The sequence below is a fragment of the Ziziphus jujuba genome, chromosome 9 (assembly GCF_031755915.1).
Source record: "Ziziphus jujuba cultivar Dongzao chromosome 9, ASM3175591v1".
In the NCBI taxonomy this organism is placed as follows: Eukaryota; Viridiplantae; Streptophyta; class Magnoliopsida; order Rosales; family Rhamnaceae; genus Ziziphus; species Ziziphus jujuba.
In genome coordinates, this window is record NC_083387.1 from 29,635,140 (window position 1) to 29,652,484 (window position 17,345).

Here is a 17,345-nt window from a genome sequence, read left to right on the forward strand (position 1 = left end):
AAATAAAATAAAATCTCTTTATCCATTGGGGACAGCTGGTTTGAGGTGATGATGATGATCATATATATATATGGTCAACTAAGTAGTTGAGGAGGTACATTTACAACCATCCATTTTACAATTAAATATTCCCAAGCATGTTTATGGTGTTCTATGTATCTCTCTTTTTTATCAACTTTGAAATCTACAAAGTTCTCTTATGTTAAAAATGAATTGCAAACCTTTGTAAAAACTAATGTGCATGGTTGTTTAATATGCCACTGACTAAAATCCAAGTAAAACAGTACCTTTATAATATACATATGACTTATGTCTAGAATTCAACAAAGCAATGATAAACTTTGAATATATATATATATATATTATATGAACAGAGGAGTATCAATAGAGATATAATGAATGGTTCTACCCAAACCAGGCCATTATAAATTTATTTTAAATATGACTGCTTTGTAATTTTTGAAGTAGGTGGAGTAATATTTATAATAGTACGAAGTTTTGCACTATTTTAATTTGTTCTTCAGATTTGATTGACTTGGTTAGTGATTTTGCCAGTGGAAATAATTGGGTTGTGTTTGGAAGCAGTAAAACAGAAAAGGCAAATAAAGGCACCAACTTTGTTTGGGAATTGGGAGTGTTAGCTAGCTATAGTCCACCCTCATCACCTTCCCAAACATCCAACAAAACACCAACTTTGGTGGGGGGGTGGTGTGGTGTTGATGTAGCAACCACATGAAATGCTGTTCAATCTTATAGCAACTGTATTATTCCTTCATCCAAATATCGTTGACTCTATCATAAATATAATAACAATTAACATTACTCTGTTTCATATAAACCACATATATGTTATTATATCCAATTAAACTCTAAATTATATATATGTATGATAACTCATACATATAGCACCATCCAACTTTCAACGTTTTTCACACACAAGTACTTCGTTGTGCCCCCCCACAACATCACAAATATAATTAGTGTTTTGTGACTGAACGGTTCTAATTAACCGGTGAAGTAAACAACATTTTTTATTTTTTATTTTTTTTGCATTTGTATACAAGTAGTTTAATTAATTTGGACTTGTAATTAACTAGCTATAACCATGCATTTTGAACCCATGGGAATATTCATTTAGATTATCTGGTATGGCTACACAAAATGCATACCTACCACACTCTTGCTTCAGATTAATCATCAAAGAATTGGCAATAATATTTCCTGGCTCCATCAATTACCATGACTTTGACATATTGTTGTATTGAAAATGCGCTTATTTTCCTTCACATGCTATATATTGCCATGCAAATATAACATATATTTATACATATGTATGAATATATGTATAGTATAACGAGTTGACGAGTTTTTTTTTTTTTTTTTTTTTTTCATCTGATTGTGGCCTAACAAAAGTAATGGAATGCAGACCATGCATAGTGCATACTCCATATTTAAAAGTACGCATTAATATCAATTTTCAAAACTTCAAAACATTCATCTATGTGTGAGTCCCAGATTCATGCAAATAAAATAAATAACTCACATATAGATTCAAAAGATTTGTACACCACCAATGCTTGTAGCCTATGTGTTTAACCGAGTCTTAATTATTCACATACAAAAAAGTATCTCCGAACAGCTAAATATAAAACTGTTGATGGCTTTAAATACTATAACATATAAATTATAATGACAGTGTCTTTGAAAAAAAAACATTTGTAATTTAAAAGGGTGGCTCCGAAGGCCTGTCCTCGATCCCCCAACATGAGTTGCTTGTATAAGCAGATATCTCTTTGGGACCCAACCAGCTAGCCAATACCCAGTATTGCACATAACCTGTACTTTTTCCAAAGCCAAATCTGCATCACTCCAAAACTTAGAATTCTTGGGGTTGTCTCCATTTTCATCTAATTTTAAAGATGGTTTGGATTCCTTAAAGGAAAGAAGAACAAGTCAATTTTTTTTTAGGAAAAAAAAAAAAGTGTTAAAAACAGCCAGATGCATGCAATTTTTTATTTATTTTTATTTTTTTCCTTCTGAAATCAATGCTATATAACTTATATAATTAGACATGTTAATGAATTTATCCAAGTGGGTAAGCTTTCAAGGGGCCAGAATACCAACACCAACCCATGATATGGTTGTTTTCTTGTAATTGTCAATTAGAATATGACCTTAATATATAGGAAGAGGGCTCTCAATTACTTTTTTTTTTTTTTTTTTTTTGACATATATAAAAACTTAATTAATAGATTAGATTTGGGCAGATTCTAGGTGAACCAGCTCTAAAATTAATAAATTGATCTTTGAATCTGTGTCAACATCAATAATCCCTACCTTTAAACTAATTAATATTCAGTTGCCTACAGCCTTATCTGATCCAACCTAAGATTGGAAAGCACACTTATAACGACTAATATCAAACAGATAAGTTCCAAAACTAACTAAATTAATTTGATACCAAAAAAAAAAAACACAAAGTTAACTTTTCTTTTTATATTTGATTATAAATGTTAAATTGTTTTAACGTGTTAAATATGTCGTGGGTAAGATTCTTATTTTCAAAAAAAAAAAGAAAAAAAAAAAGGCTTTTTTCATATGTACATATATTCTCAAACCGACCTTGATATTTCAGCCATATATATGATCACTATTGAAATAAAAGCTGGCTTGGGATTCAAATTCTCAATTCCACCTCTCAATTCAGCTTATAAGATAAGCCTTTTTAATTGAACAGAACAATAAAGAGGAGTTTGGTGGAATCATAATAATCTGAACCAAGTTTTTTTTTTTTTTTTTTTAACAGCTTAAAAATATCTATGAAAACAAAAGTGCAAATGAGTCTCTATGATGATATTCGGACTTACGATTTTGGGACCCACAAATTTTGTTCCATCACTGGCCTACCTTGCGAACTGCACTACAAGTGTTCAAGTTTTTATTTAAATATATGGGGACCCTCTTGGGCGGCTCTTTCCAATATCTCTTAAAAGTCTTTCTTTTTTTCAAAAAAAAATTAAAAAAAAAAAAATCCCGTCTTTATATTGTCTTTGTCTTAATTTCTTTTTTTCAGTATTATTATTTAATATAGGTTTCTTACAGGGATTAAATTACATGACAAAAAATAACGAAATAAGACAGCTGGATGATGCTTTATATGGATTATTGCCACGTGTTCCAATCCTAGTGTTGCTTTTTGGGTAAATAAATCCTAGCGTTGATTTTTTGGTACTAAATTCTAGTGCTGATATGTATATTAAAATATATTTATATTTTGTGAAGGAAGAATATTCCTAGTGCTGATTTTTTTTGGTGAATAATATTCCTAGTGTGATTTGATCATCAATGAATGCGAAAAGTGAATGCTTGAGTGGTATCTCCTATATATATATATATTAATAATCAAATAAATTATATAATTCTTTTTGTTAAAAAAATGAATTACATAACTCTATTGTTATAACTTTCTAAAAATAGAAAGTTTAATATTTTTGTTTTGATTAATTTTTTTAATTCTTCCAGGCATTGGATAAGATTTAGGGATAATATAATATAATGTATATACATCATGAAATATAGGAGTAAGAGATGAAAAAAATTTAATCATTGATAGATGATAATAAATGGTGTTATTGATTCGTTTTCCTATATATATATATACATATATATTGAATTTTTTTTAGTTTTTCTTTATTAACTGAAAAATAATAATATTGTCCCAAAATAAATGAAATATAAATTAACTAATTTAACATGGAATATACATATCATATTCTCATGTGTGGCATGAACCCAAGATTCTACCTATTCTTTACTACTAATTGTCTTTATGAGTTGAGCCTCATGCACAGAGAACCAATCCACACTCTTTGGAGGAAAGCATGGACCTTGATATATTTGTGCTCTCTCTCTCTCTCTCTATGTGGCTGTGACCTGTGAATATATTATCACCCATTCACAACCACCAATATATGCATGTCTTTTTGTCGAGGTTATTATCCAATATTACTTCTTACTATTTTAACTGTTTAATTCTCTTTACAGGCTGGGCAGCAATTAAAGATATATTTGTATAGTTTTTATACAAGGAAACTTGATAATATTGGTAAGACTGGGTATATACCCAGTTCAAAATGACTAATATATATATATATATATATATACTTATTTAGAATATTATAATAATTATTATTATTTTATTTGCAGTCAGATATATGGACCTAAAAAATGTCTTCAATGGATATTATTCCATGATGTCATCTTTGCTTACCGATTACACATGACATAGACTTAAACTTTCACCAAAACAATAATAATAATAATAATAATGACTTAGGCTTCAATCCATTTGCACTATTTTCCCCCCTTGTTTTTGAGGTGAAATCACAGGAGAAAGCCCCTCAAACCAAAAGTACTTTCGCAATAATGTATATCATCTCTTCTTATCTCAGTTAATTGTTAAGTTACATGTGTTCTGATTTTTTTTTTAAATTTTTAAATTTTATAGTTTAGATTTTCAACTTTTTCATTCAGTAATTTAGATTTTTAATATTTTAATTTATTATAATTTAGATTTTATTAAATATAAAATTTAATTATTATTTTATATGATTGATATTAAATTGTATCAGTTTTTTAATTAAAAAATATTAAATTTATTTAAAAATTTTGCAGTTCGGTACTTTTTTATTTTTTTAAAAATAATTACAGCAAATCAAAAAATTAAAAATTTAAATTGTGAAATCCAAAAATATTATAATACAGTTAACTCTTAGTTATTTGAATTTTAAAATTTAATTGAAAAAATGACAACTCTTAACATTTATAGTATGATGTTTTTATCAAATAAAAATACATTCTAAATGAATTAAAATTAAATATATAATGATTTTATCATTCGAAAATTTAATTGGTAATAAGAACCATGCGTTATATCTAATTGGATGAAATTTCAAAATAAAAATTTATTGAGAAATTTTCAGATAAAAGAAGAAAATTATATAAATATATAGAGACTAGTATGTTCCTTCAGGTTTTTTGTTGTTTGGGAAACTCCACGTTTATGGCTTCTTTGTCACTCTTGTTGCCATCAGCTTGTCTGCTTAGAGTCCAAATATATAAAGATAAGAAGATATAATATATGTAGCTACCACTCTCTATCTCCATCAACAATTTCTATACAAATATTCAGCAATAAAAACCAATTTATATACAAATATTATGTGCATGTTTCTTGCATATATATACAAATTGATTCTCTCTCTCTCTCTCTCTCTCTCTCTCTCTCTCTCTCTCTCTACATATATAGCAGCAGCTTTTGCGTATTCATATTTCAAACAAAAGTGATGGTACCACTTCATAACCTGTCCCACTTCTACTTGGATTGATTTTCATCCATTATTGAGCCAGTTAGCTGTCTCTCAACACCCTACATGCTATATATAGTTTTAATTTCTAAATTGAAATTTCCTATTAGTGATACGATTAAGATGCATTTGATTCATACATTAATTTATCAAAAAAAAAAAAAATGGATTCATACATTGTACAAGAATTTCAATATTAATTCTCAAGCCAAAAACTTAAAAACCAAATAATGCAATATGCCTAAGAAGCTAATTATACTATCCATGCCATAAAATAATTAATTTCAAGATTTAAAAAAAAAAAAGAAAAAAAAATCCCACTTGTTAAAAGTTAAAAACTCATAATACTAAAAAAATAAAAAAATAAAAAATTATATATTAGTGAAGTTGGCATTTTGGGTAGGCGAAGAAAAAAAGCAGCAGCAATTGGTTTAGTTTTTCTTTATCAAATCTATTAGTTTTCATTTTGTCATTGAAAAATTTAAGAGGAATTTAAGTTACGCATTTGATTAACGTGGGCAGAAAACCAGTGAAGCACGCTGGAATTGCTGCCAAAAATACCAGCAAACCTCCGACCAAACTGTACCCTACACGTGCCACCTCCCCTCCAAACCTCACGTGCTCTCCGTACTCTCTACCCGTGAACCTGGTGAAAAGTTAAAAAAAATAAATAAATAAACAGTCAACACTTCCACCAGTACACGTGGCGGTGATTGAGTCATGCATCTAACGGTTATCTGATCCAATCACCACTTGCCACCTCATCAGGAAACGAGCAGCGTAAGTTTGAAACCCCAGGGTAAAAGGTAAAACTACTTGACAACTAAAAAGTTCTCTCTCTCTCTCTCTCTCTCTCTCTCTCTCTCTCTCTCATGGAAGAAATCTGGCTTAATGGCCCTACTTTTCACTTTTGTCTTTGTTGAACATTGTATTATCTTTTTATCATTCCCTTCTTTACTCTCTCTCTCTCTCTCTCTCTCTCTCTCTCTCCCTTGTTTTTCCTTGGATATTGGAGGAGGCATATATTTTTTTGTACAGTGTTTCTGATAAAAGTTGTAAATTTTTTTTTTTCTTTGTATATAAAGGGTTTGAGTGATTCTTAAGATCTTTCTACTTCTGAGGTTGTGGGTAATCTTTATTTTCTGCTTTTTAGAAGAGAAAAAATTTAGTGGGGATAAACAAAATTCGGGAAGAAGATGGATGATGAATATGCTAAGCTCATCAGGAGGATGAACCCCCCAAGGTACTCTAGCTAATCTTTCTGCAAATATAGAAAAATTTGTCCTTTTTGGGTTTCTGGATTTCTGCTTTTGAATGATACTGGTTTTGGTGTTTGTTTTGATTTGTTATGTTTTTTAAATTTATGATTGAATATCGAAAAGGGTATTGTAAGGATTTTTTTGCTTTTGGTTCTAGTTTTCAACTTTGTTTGAAGTTACCATTTGGAACCATCAGAAATGTTTTTCCTCTGGTTTCTGGTTTGACTGCTTGTCTTTCTAATTTGCGTCCATGTTCGTTGAATTTAAAAAGCAACTTAGTTTTAGAATTGTTATGCAAGTTTAGTAAGATGGGTTTTTTTCCCGTTTTCTAAGAGTACTTCACATCAGAGAATGTCTTGCTTTTTAAGTTTTCACAGCATTTAACATCCCTTGATGCTTCCCTCCCCAGTTTAGCGAGCCTTCTGGTTTTGAATTAAGGAACCATAAATAAATTCTGGTCATATAGGGAAATTTAGTACCATAAAAAAAAATTTCCTTCTTTTTTTTTTTTTTTTATTTGCCTTTTTTTCTTTAACTTATTTTTTTAATTTTTAATTTTTAAAATTTTTTTTTACCTTTTATCACTCTTGCTAAACATTTCAAGGTGTTGAATTTAGTCTCTCCAGCATAAAGAAGTTTCTTTGGAATTTCTTTCTGCACGGAACTTATTAGTTATTCCCATATGAATTTTTTCCTTTTCTCTGAGGTGTTTGTTTGTGAGGGAAGAAAAGAAAATAGGTGAAGCTACATCTAAATTTGCTTCTTCTTCTTTTTTTTTTTTTTTTTTTTTTTTTTTTTTTTCAGAGTTGTGATTGACAATGATGCTTGTGGGGATGCCACTGTTATCCAGGTAAGGCTTTGTGTCTTCCTCCTTATTTGATTCTTGGTTATCCGAAAACTAGATCAGATTGCCTTAACTATCTTTTGTTCTCTGATGAAATAGAGCTTTAAATCATTGTTTGTTAGAAATTGGTTGAAAACTAGCATATTACATTGGAATTGGGTTGAAAGTTATTTCCTTATATTTTATTAAAATGTTTAAAGATGTAAGATTTCTGAGTTTTGGAATATTTCTGTTTAGGTTGACAGTGTCAACAAACATGGTATTCTTTTGGAAGTTGTTCAAGTGCTCACAGATGTGAACCTAGTAATCAAGAAAGCATATATATCATCCGACGGTGGCTGGTTCATGGATGGTAAGGTTTCTATCATACAAAGGAAAATAAAATCTCTGAGCTTGCTACTTTGTTTCTGATACTCTTTTCTTTTCTGTTTTTTCTTTTTCCCCCCTTTCTTTTTTGTACTTTTCAGATAAGATTTTCTTCTGATTTTCTGTTTCAGTCTTTAACGTGATCGACCAAGATGGGAACAAAATCAGAGATAAGGAATTATTAAATTATATCCAAAGAGTAAGTGTTTAAATTCTACTGCTAATTCTCTGGCTGCTAAGGAGTTGGAGGAAACGAATAGGAAATAATATCAGTCAAGATGTTTCCTTTTGTTTTGTTCATGCAATTGACAATCACTAGCCAGCTAAGCCAATCCTTATTAGGCTCAATTTGATGGTTTATTTTCTTTATTCTTCTCAGGCTCTAAATATTATAGATTTTGTAAATAAACTTTGTTTTTGAGATAAATATTTATGATGAAAGCTGTTCGTTACTTTGCTTGGAGGTTGTTTGAGTATTGCAAGTTAGACTTTTGTACAAGTAAAAGAAAAGTGCATGTGCGCATTTTGCTGCATGCCTCATGCTTGCATATGTTCACTGGTCCCACACTCACAGGAAAGTGAGAGAGCTGTCGAAACTAAAAAATTGATGCTTTCGTTCTAAATATTCATAGCTTAGCTTTAGCAAATGGTGGTTTATGACTAATTCTTTTTCCAACTAATTAGGATTGGCTGCATGAGTCTTCTTTCTATATTTAAGGCACTATGAGCTCGTACTCTTTCTTCAAACTCAGCCAATTAGATTTTCTATTACCGATTTCTTCTTTTTGGACCCAATCCATCTTTAATATGAAGGTAGTATACCTCATTGTAACTATATATTTTGAATAAAATTATTGAATTACAGAGGTTAACTCTGTGTTTGGATTGAATTTGATCAGGACCTATTTTCCTTTGCAACATTTAAATCAATTTGGTAGCGCTCATATAACACTCAAGTTTTTGCTAAAATATTTATTAGGTTGTCCATGACTATACCCCATCATATTTAGCATTTTATTCGTTTTGCCATTCTTCAATCTCATCTAGTGTGCACTTTATATTGAATGTGAAATATTTTTTACTGCTCTTCTTGCTCTTTTTTGCAGTCAGTTATAGACCTTGTCTTCTTATAAAACCAAAAATGTTCATCTTTTTTAATCCAAAAAATTTTGCAGAGACTTGAAAGTAATGCCAGCTTTGTACCCTCGATGAGAGACTCTGTTGGCGTGATGCCCTCAGAAGAGCACACCTCAATTGAACTATCTGGTACTGACAGGCCCGGTTTATTATCTGAAGTATGTGCAGTTCTTGCGGACCTTCATTGTAACGTTGTAAATGCTGAGATATGGACACACAATGCAAGAGCTGCAGCTGTAGTGCATGTGACAGATGATTCCACTGGATGTGCCATCAAAGATCCAAAACAACTCTCAATTATCAAGGAGTTGCTTTGCACTGTCCTCAAAGGAAATAACGATCCAAAAGAAGCAAAAATGACAGTTTCACCACCCGGAGTTACAAATAGGGATAGAAGATTGCATCAGATAATGTTTGCAGATAGGGATTATGAGAGGGTAGGAAGAGCCGATATTGGGAGAATTGAGGCTAAGGGCTCAAGACCCTATGTAACTATATTAGATTGCATTCAGAAAGATTACACTGTGATTACTATGAGATCAAAGGATCGACCTAAGCTGTTGTTTGACATCATTTGCACTTTAACAGATATGCAGTATGTTGTCTTTCATGGAATGGTCAACACAGGGAGGATGGAAGCTTATCAGGTAATAACCGATTAATTGCCTTCTCACTTTCGGAGCAGGTTTTAGTTAATTTACTTGAATTATTGCACTCTTGGTCTGTCCGGTTGAATTTTTACCATCTTGTTTGCAACTAAAGGACAGTCTTGTTACTGCAGGAATTCTATATTCGACATGTTGATGGGCTGCCTGTAAGCTCGGAAGCTGAGCGAGAACGTGTTATACAGTGTCTTGAAGCAGCCATTGAAAGGCGGGCATCTGAGGTACAGACTGCAAACGTAAATTTACTCAAATGAGAAATGGTATCACAGTAATGCATGCATATATGATCATCCTGAGATATGTTGCTTTCTTATGCAGGGACTAGAACTTCAGTTGTGTACAGATGATCGAATTGGACTTCTCTCTGATATTACGAGGATATTTCGGGAGAATAGTCTGTGTATCAAAAGAGCAGAAATTTCTACGAAAGGTGGAAAAGCTAAGGACACTTTCTATGTCACAGATGTGACTGGAAACCCAGTTGACCCCAAGATTATCGATTCAGTTCGACGACAAATTGGCCAGAGTGCACTTCAGGTGAAATATGACTCAAGTCTTGCACCAAAACCACCTCAAGAGACAACAATGGGATTCCTCTTTGGGGGCTTCTTTAAAGCTCGAACTTTCCAAAATTTCAAACTGATCAGATCCTATTCTTAATCCTATTTACTACTCAGAAGTGAAAAGTCTGTACATAAATATTAGATGTTCCAAGTAAATAAAAAAGGTAAAAGAAAACATACACGAACATAGACACACTGTAAATAGGTATCCACTACCCTCCACTGCTCTGAGGGTTCAGTGTTATGCTTGCTGATACTGTATAGAAGAAAACCCATAAGCCACTTTAGACTGTAAAAGTTACTGGTGTTGGGTTTGTGTATCTTTGAGTTCTGCAGCAATATTGTACCGTATGATGTATGTAATGGGTTGTACAGAAGATAGAAGATTGTGTAGATAATTGTCTTAATGAAAATTAGTGTACTGTTTTCCTTCTATTTCTCATTCTTTATGCTCCTTATCTCATTTTTAGGCCCAGCTCCATCGATACCACATTAAGATTGTAATTTTGATACATGAATGACTGAATTAAGCATGATGCTAGGTTATTGAATCTGTTGAAGGAGCATACTCTGTGAATCCAACAAAGAACAACTATTCTCATAGACTCAACACTATAGAAGACCTATCATACTCCATGAACCAGTTTAGCATTACATTTTCAACATCGCATGTGCAAATGGCCGGTACAATTTTACCTAGACTTCCAAGAAAGATAAAAACAGAGAAAGCAAAAGCATACTCTACCAAGGGCATCTATTCAGGCTTTGAAGGAGTATGATAGCTAAACTAGTAAGCAAAAAATAATAATAATAATAATAATACTAAAGGCAAATTTTGCTTTCAATTTTTTGTCTGTGGGACTAAAAACCCAGAAAGAAAAGAAGGAAAAAAAAAAAAAGAAGACGTAATGGTTCATATAAAATTTTATATTCAAGATAAAAATAAAAATGACCCACAAGATTTTTTAGTTTTTATTTTTTTTTGGTTAAATAAATGGTAGTAAAAGGGCGATGCTTAAGACGGTGCGTTTTTGGCCAGTCTTCTTCTTCTTCTTCCTCAGTTTGCCTTCTTTTCTTTCATGAAAGTCGGTTCGGGTTCGGCCATTGAGTTAGCTACTCGAATAAGCCGAGCTCTAATCTCTGCTTCGAACCACACAAGGCCAACTCGATCATGGAACCCTTCACTCGAGCAGACTCTCCACCGCCTCCGTTGCCGCGACTCGCTCACCCCATCACTCGTCGCCCGAGTCATCGACCCGTTCCTCATGACTCACCACTCGCTCGCTTTCGGCTTCTTCAACTGGGCTTCCCAACAACCTGGGTTCGCTCATACTGCCTTAACCTACCAATCCATCCTCAAAGCTCTCTCCTTTTCCCGCCAGTTTAGCGCCATTGATGCTCTCCTGCGTCAAGTCAAGTCCCAGAAAATTTTGCTCGATTCTTCGGTTTATCGCTCCGTGATTGCTTCTATGATCATGGGAAAGAAAACCCAGAACGCTTTTTTTGTTTTTAGCCAGGCTAGCTTGTCTATGCAAGAGATTGGGCCTGAGATTTGTAACTCTCTATTGGCTGCATTAGCTTCTGATGGTTATCTCGAGCATGCTCAGAAAGTTTATGAGGAAATGACTAGTAAAGGTGTCCCTTTGACCACTCTTGGTTTTGGTGTGTTTATATGGAGGTTTTGCACTAATGCTGAATTGGGTCTTGTTCTAAGTATGATACATGGGGTTATGGGGTGCGGTTCGAAGATTAATGGGTCTGTTATAGCTGTCTTGATCCTTCATGGGCTTTGTCAGGCTACAAGAGTGTCAGAGGCTTTCTCTGTAATAGATGAGCTGAGGAGTAGGAACTGCAAGCCAGATTTCATGGCGTATAGGATTGTTGCTGAAGCATTTCGATCGACAGGGAGTGTGGTTGACACAGAGAATATCCTGAAGAAGAAGAGAAAGTTAGGGGTAGCTCCAAGGAGTAATGATTATAGAGAGTTCATATTAGAATTAATTTTAGAGAGACGAATATGTGAAGCAAAAGAATTGGGTGAAGTGATCATTAGTGGAAATTTCCCGATTGAGGACGATGTTCTCAATGTGTTGATAGGATCAGTTTCGGCCATTGATCCTGATTCTGCATTAATGTTTTTCAAATTCATGGTTGGGAAAGAGAGATTTCCTACCCTTCTAACTTTGAGCAACTTGAGTAGGAGTCTCTGCAAGCATGACAAGACTGATGAACTATGGGAAATTTTCCAACTTTTGTCCTTTCACGACTACTTTAAAGATTTGGAGAGCTACAATGTGATGGTATCATTCTTGTGCAAGGCTGGGAGAATAAAAGAGGCATATGGTGTTCTCAAGGATATGAAAAAGCAAGGGTTGGGCCCAGATGTCTCATCCTATAATTCCCTCATGGAAGCATGCTGTAGAGAAGATCTACTACGGCCTGCTAGAAGGCTGTGGGATGAGATGTTTGCCAATGGATGCAGCGGAAATCTGAGGACTTATAACATCCTTATTCGGAAGTTCTCAGAAGTAGGTCAAGTTGATGAGGCTCAGAGGCTGTTTCACCACATGTTGGACAGAGGAGTTGCTCCTGATGCTACAACTTACTCATCTCTGCTAGAAGGGCTTTGTCAAGAAGAAAAGCTAAATGATGCTTTTGAAGTCATAAAGGGGTCTTTCAGACAGGATATAATGCTTGCACGAACTGTGTTGGGTGCATTTATTTTGTATTTATGCAAAGAAGGTATTCAGTTTCCACAGTTTTATTAGTACGACTTTGTGATTTGAGTTTGGCACATTTGGTGATTTCCAGTGTTTTTGTTCATCGATTTTATGTTATATTTTCCTATCTGAGGGTTTATATTGTACATATATGTGCAGGTCTTTTCCCTGCTGCGTCTAACTTACTCTGTGGCCTCACTTTTGACGTAGCACATTCAAGCTCTCATGTAATATTGCTAAAATATTTAGCTGATGCTGGAGAAGTTCCAATTGCTATTGAACATGTAAATTGGGTTCGAGAAACTTCGCCCTCCATGTTGCAAATGATACGTACCGAACTTTCAGCATCACTTTCGTCTTCCTCAAAACCAGAGCCAATTCTTCAGCTACTACAGAAGGTGCAAGAAATATCCATTCTCAACCAATAACACTTGAAAGAATCTGTGTATCATATCATTCACATCATATCATACGAGATTTTTTGAGTTACAATATACTAGGAAATTTGAAATGTATGTTAACTCCCTGGTATGTTAATGAGAAATGATGAAATACAAGTTTACCACATTTGTTTCGCTCATTAATTTAACGCAACATTTTAATTTTTATGCATTTTAAGTTGGTAATGTCTTGGATGAGCTTTAATTATTTCCAAGGAAGTTTCCATAACGAGTGGTATCTGATTAAGGTTTATGCCCACTAGAATCAGATGGGTAATAATTAGTCCAAATACGAACCCAGAATTGAACCACATTGAGGACTTAAGGTTCAGGATTGAACTTTCTTTCTTGTATTTCATATTTCATCATCTGTTGGAGATTCCTCTTTTTTTAACTTTAGATGTCCTCTTTTGTTTTGTTTTTGACCGGACATAATCTGAATACCGATTCTAGTCCCCTGATCCCCCACAATTTCAGTTACTGATTTACTCTATGCAAGGTCAAAACCTGTTAATTACTATACAACCAGTATGGCTGATGATGTTCATATAGCAAACTAACTGCACCCTAGATAGTATTTTTTGGGATTTGATCTTGGGAATTTCAGGTGTTTGAATCAAGGAGTGTATATGGTAGAAAAATGTTTGGTTTTATATTTTCTACAAAACACCTACATTGAGCATTACATTAATGACAATGTGGTGGACACTATATAGATACTTCAAAATGGTATCTTGTCATCCCCAACCAAACATTCTTCGAGTAAGTTCTTGCACTTCTCATTGCCTTGCTTCTCTACTTTGCTTGGTTGTTGCTGCACTACTAAAATTGTGGTGTTGCCCATAAAATCTGCTGAAATAAGAATATCTCCAATTTCTCCCAGCTCTGGTTGCTCATTCCAATCTTTAAGCCCGGATACAAGTGGCGACTCTGGGTCATGATTTTTTCCCACTAAGACTAGGTCATAACTGTTTTCCATGGAACGAATCACAGCTATTGTCCCTGAACCATCCATCACTACTTCTTCTATGTACATAACCCTATAGTTTCCCTCCATGCAGTGTCTAAACTCGCTCAGTGACTCGTTATCAGCCCTCCTCTCTGCATTTTCATTCATATAATTTCCGCTTACAAGGCGAATCAACGTTAACCTGATCTTTGAATGCCCACACATCCGTTCTGCTATAGCCAGTGCCTCACGGTCATCATCTCCACCAAGGAAGAGAATAGCAACTCGGTATAAAGACCAACTTGGCAAGCTTAGCCTTGGAGTCTTCAAGAACCCACGGTTGACAAGGATTGCAACAGAGCAGGGTGCCTGATTGATAACATTTTTGTTCATGATCTTGCCTGCATTCCTATAAGAATCTATTGTACCATCAGACCGGACTAGCTTGTAGAAAGGAATTATGGCAAGGGAAGTCCTTTTGTCAAGTGCAAGGAAGCATATATCATCATGCATTGTGACACCCGGAGACATTGCAGTAAAGGGGTGAACTGAGACAATGCCATTTCTGCTTTCCTCATAGCATCTGAAGGCATTGATAACTTGTTCTGAGGGACCTGCAATTGAAGATGGCCTCTTGGAGAGTTTGTGGGAGATGAAAAGTGGAGTTGCACGACCAACAAGCTCTATTTGATGGAGAAGGTAGATAGCAAGAGGGCATCTTTTGATGGGATGTAAGGCCTCAAGGAGGTCAATTGCAGTAGGGACATCATGGTGATCATGTAAGCAGACTAGTACCCGGAGCTCCGGTTCCCACTTTGATTGCATAACACTTCTTCTCCCGTAAGCTGCATACCTCCTTGAAGGATCATAAAGCTGTTTAACCAGTGGTGAGAGAATTCCTGTTATAATCAACATGGATATGCACATTATCGTAAATGTTTCCTTGTCTTCAGCCTGCACATACACAAAAACATTTGGAAATCAATCATTCATCACCAAATGCATTTTAAAATTCTGATGATTTTTTGAAACGTACCTTGTTATACTTTGACATCTTAAACAAGCCAAGCTCCATAAGGCCTTGGGCAATCAGGACAAGGCTAAGCGTGATGGCATCCATTAATGGCATACCAGAAAGAAGTGAAGTGATAAAGGCTCCAATGAACTTCCCCAAAGCACCGAGGAGGGCCAGGGATAGCACAATCATGAAGTTACCGAATTTGATATCAAAGATGTCTATCATCATCCCATTTTTGACAAAGAAGATGGGCATTAAAATCCAGGATGTTGAAAATTCAAGCTTCTCCATTAGAGCAGAGCCTAGCGGTGGCCCTGCTGGAATGGTAATGCCGAGAATGAGAGGCCCGTAGTAAATGTGTAAGCCAGTTGCTTGACAGCAAAACCCAGTAACCAACACCCCCACCAGCAATGCAATGATGTGGCTCTCCTTCAATATTTCCCCAGGTGGATTCTTCTTTATCATCCATAAAACTGCAGGGCGAACAGCAAAAACAATGACAACCGCAACAAGAACACCAGTAGAAATGGTTGCTAGCATCTTGAAATTGTCACCTATAGATTGATGTGACAAAACGGCTAACGTTGTAAGAAGGAAACTGAACAGCCCACTGACCACAGACGAAGACATTGCCAATTTGCCAAAGTCGGAATTTAAGATCCTGAGCTCGGAGAGGAAGAAAGCAATGGTTGGGAAGGAGAGCACGGATTCTGCTTGAGCTATTGCTGGGAGGAAGTTGGCTATGGTGGTTTCTACTGGTAGGATTTTTGGTATGATATAAGAATAGGCCTGTGTTATGAACATTGGAACAGCAACTGTGAAAAATCCAATGGTAGACGATGTCTTGTTGATTTTCATTAGTATCCATGGATCGGTTTGTACTCCAATGAGGAAGAAGCATAACATGTATCCAATTGAAGAGAGGATATCCAGCACCACAAAGCCTCTGAGCGGGAAGAAATTCTTTAGAAATGCAGAACTCCGGCTGAGAACCGATGGACCTAGTATTATACCACCCTGATAAATCATAACCATCAACATAATACAAAGAAACATTTGCATGCATGCAACGTTTTAAACTATATTATACATGAGACATCCCTTGTTTATATATACATATATATATATAGTGTATGTAAAATAAAAAAAATAAATAAATAAATAATTATTACTTACCAAGATTTGGGAGACAAAGATGGGTTGGGAGAGAGGCTTGAGAAGCTGGGAAGTTAAGAGAATGGCAGAGGAAGCAAGAGCAAATTGAAGAAGAAGAAGAGGAACCGAGTAATGGAGAGGGTTGGAGTGTGAGAAAAAGCCATCTGAATGAATCATTGAAAAAGACATGCAGATGGAGGACATGTTTTTCACCCCATCACCCCATTCCTCTTCCCCATAAATTGTAAGGTCATCAGCATCCACTGCATATGTTCCCATGCCTCCTATAAGCCTCTCCCCTTATCCAGTCTCTGGTCTCCGATCTCTGTTCCCCGGCCAGTCTTTCGCAAAAGATAGGCCCAGGCAATGAGGGTAGCAAGAAACAAGGAAAACAATCAAAACTTATTTATGAAAACAAGGGCTACCTTTTGTTAATAATAAGCCCTCTCCAATAATAGGGGAAGCTAACGTCCTTGTTCAGTCTTTGGCAACCGATACTAGCTGCCAAAAACCAATAAAAACATCCCACGTTACACTCAAGCCAATAATAGGTCATGTTGCACTTTATAATTTTATGATTTAATGAAATATTTTCCCTTTTTTTTCTCCAGTCTCTCAAAAACTTTCTAGCTCAAATTATAAATATTCATTAACAAAGATATGCAGTTCAAATCCTGATAATATCTCGTCGTAGAAAGGATTCACTCATTACAGATTATCTAATTTCTTGCTTCAATGACATTTAATTGTAAAATGGCATATTCCGTAGCCTATGGCCCTCAACATTCTTAAAATAATCTGTGATATGATTCAAAACAACTTGAAATTGTTCAGCCAATGAAACAGAACAATTTCTGATCGTG

At 34.7% G+C, this 17,345-nt stretch overlaps 3 protein-coding genes across 4 annotated transcripts; 2 read left to right on the top strand and 1 right to left on the bottom strand.

Annotated features, from left to right (window-relative positions):
* The first annotated feature begins 6,304 nt into the window (after window positions 1-6,304).
* Window positions 6,305-10,635, top strand: LOC107428023 (ACT domain-containing protein ACR6). The gene is made up of 7 exons (XM_016038468.4): window positions 6,305-6,609; window positions 7,430-7,475; window positions 7,707-7,821; window positions 7,967-8,034; window positions 9,011-9,619; window positions 9,754-9,858; window positions 9,956-10,635. The coding sequence occupies exons 1-7, from the start codon at window positions 6,563-6,565 to the stop codon at window positions 10,295-10,297; spliced, it is 1,332 nt and encodes a 443-aa protein (XP_015893954.2). The 5' UTR covers window positions 6,305-6,562; the 3' UTR covers window positions 10,298-10,635.
* A 472-nt stretch (window positions 10,636-11,107) lies between these two features.
* Window positions 11,108-13,485, top strand: LOC107403508 (pentatricopeptide repeat-containing protein At5g14080). Its single transcript, XM_016010408.4, has 2 exons — window positions 11,108-12,942; window positions 13,080-13,485. Exons 1-2 carry the CDS (start codon window positions 11,280-11,282, stop codon window positions 13,346-13,348), a joined length of 1,932 nt encoding a protein of 643 aa, XP_015865894.1. The 5' UTR covers window positions 11,108-11,279; the 3' UTR covers window positions 13,349-13,485.
* A 505-nt stretch (window positions 13,486-13,990) lies between these two features.
* On the bottom strand, window positions 13,991-17,262 carry LOC107403494 (cation/H(+) antiporter 15). Of its 2 annotated transcripts, none has more exons than XM_060820348.1 (3): window positions 16,908-17,262; window positions 15,346-16,344; window positions 13,991-15,263 (listed from the first exon to the last, which is right to left on the bottom strand). In XM_060820348.1, exons 2-3 carry the CDS (start codon window positions 16,231-16,233, stop codon window positions 14,082-14,084), a joined length of 2,070 nt encoding a protein of 689 aa, XP_060676331.1. In that variant the 5' UTR covers window positions 16,234-16,344; window positions 16,908-17,262; the 3' UTR covers window positions 13,991-14,081. The 2 variants fall into 2 exon arrangements, with proteins under 2 accessions (XP_060676331.1, XP_015865867.3); XM_016010381.4 differs by lacking the exon at window positions 16,908-17,262 and adding an exon at window positions 16,504-16,893.
* Between the last annotated feature and the right edge of the window lie 83 nt (window positions 17,263-17,345).

Coding starts and splice junctions, on each gene's coding strand:
- LOC107428023 (XM_016038468.4), top strand. CDS start 6,563: ATGGATGATGAATATGCTAAGCTCATCAGGAGGATGAACCCCCCAAG. Junction 6,610..7,429: donor AGGAGGATGAACCCCCCAAG/GTACTCTAGCTA, acceptor TTTTTTTTTCAG/AGTTGTGATTGACAATGATG. Junction 8,035..9,010: donor TATTAAATTATATCCAAAGA/GTAAGTGTTTAA, acceptor AAAATTTTGCAG/AGACTTGAAAGTAATGCCAG.
- LOC107403494 (XM_016010381.4), bottom strand. CDS start 16,761: ATGGGAACATATGCAGTGGATGCTGATGACCTTACAATTTATGGGGAA. Junction 16,345..16,503: donor TCTTTGTCTCCCAAATCTTG/GTAAGTAATAAT, acceptor ATGATTTATCAG/GGTGGTATAATACTAGGTCC. Junction 15,264..15,345: donor AGATGTCAAAGTATAACAAG/GTACGTTTCAAA, acceptor GTGTATGTGCAG/GCTGAAGACAAGGAAACATT.
- LOC107403508 (XM_016010408.4), top strand. CDS start 11,280: ATGAAAGTCGGTTCGGGTTCGGCCATTGAGTTAGCTACTCGAATAAGC. Junction 12,943..13,079: donor TTTGTATTTATGCAAAGAAG/GTATTCAGTTTC, acceptor ATATATGTGCAG/GTCTTTTCCCTGCTGCGTCT.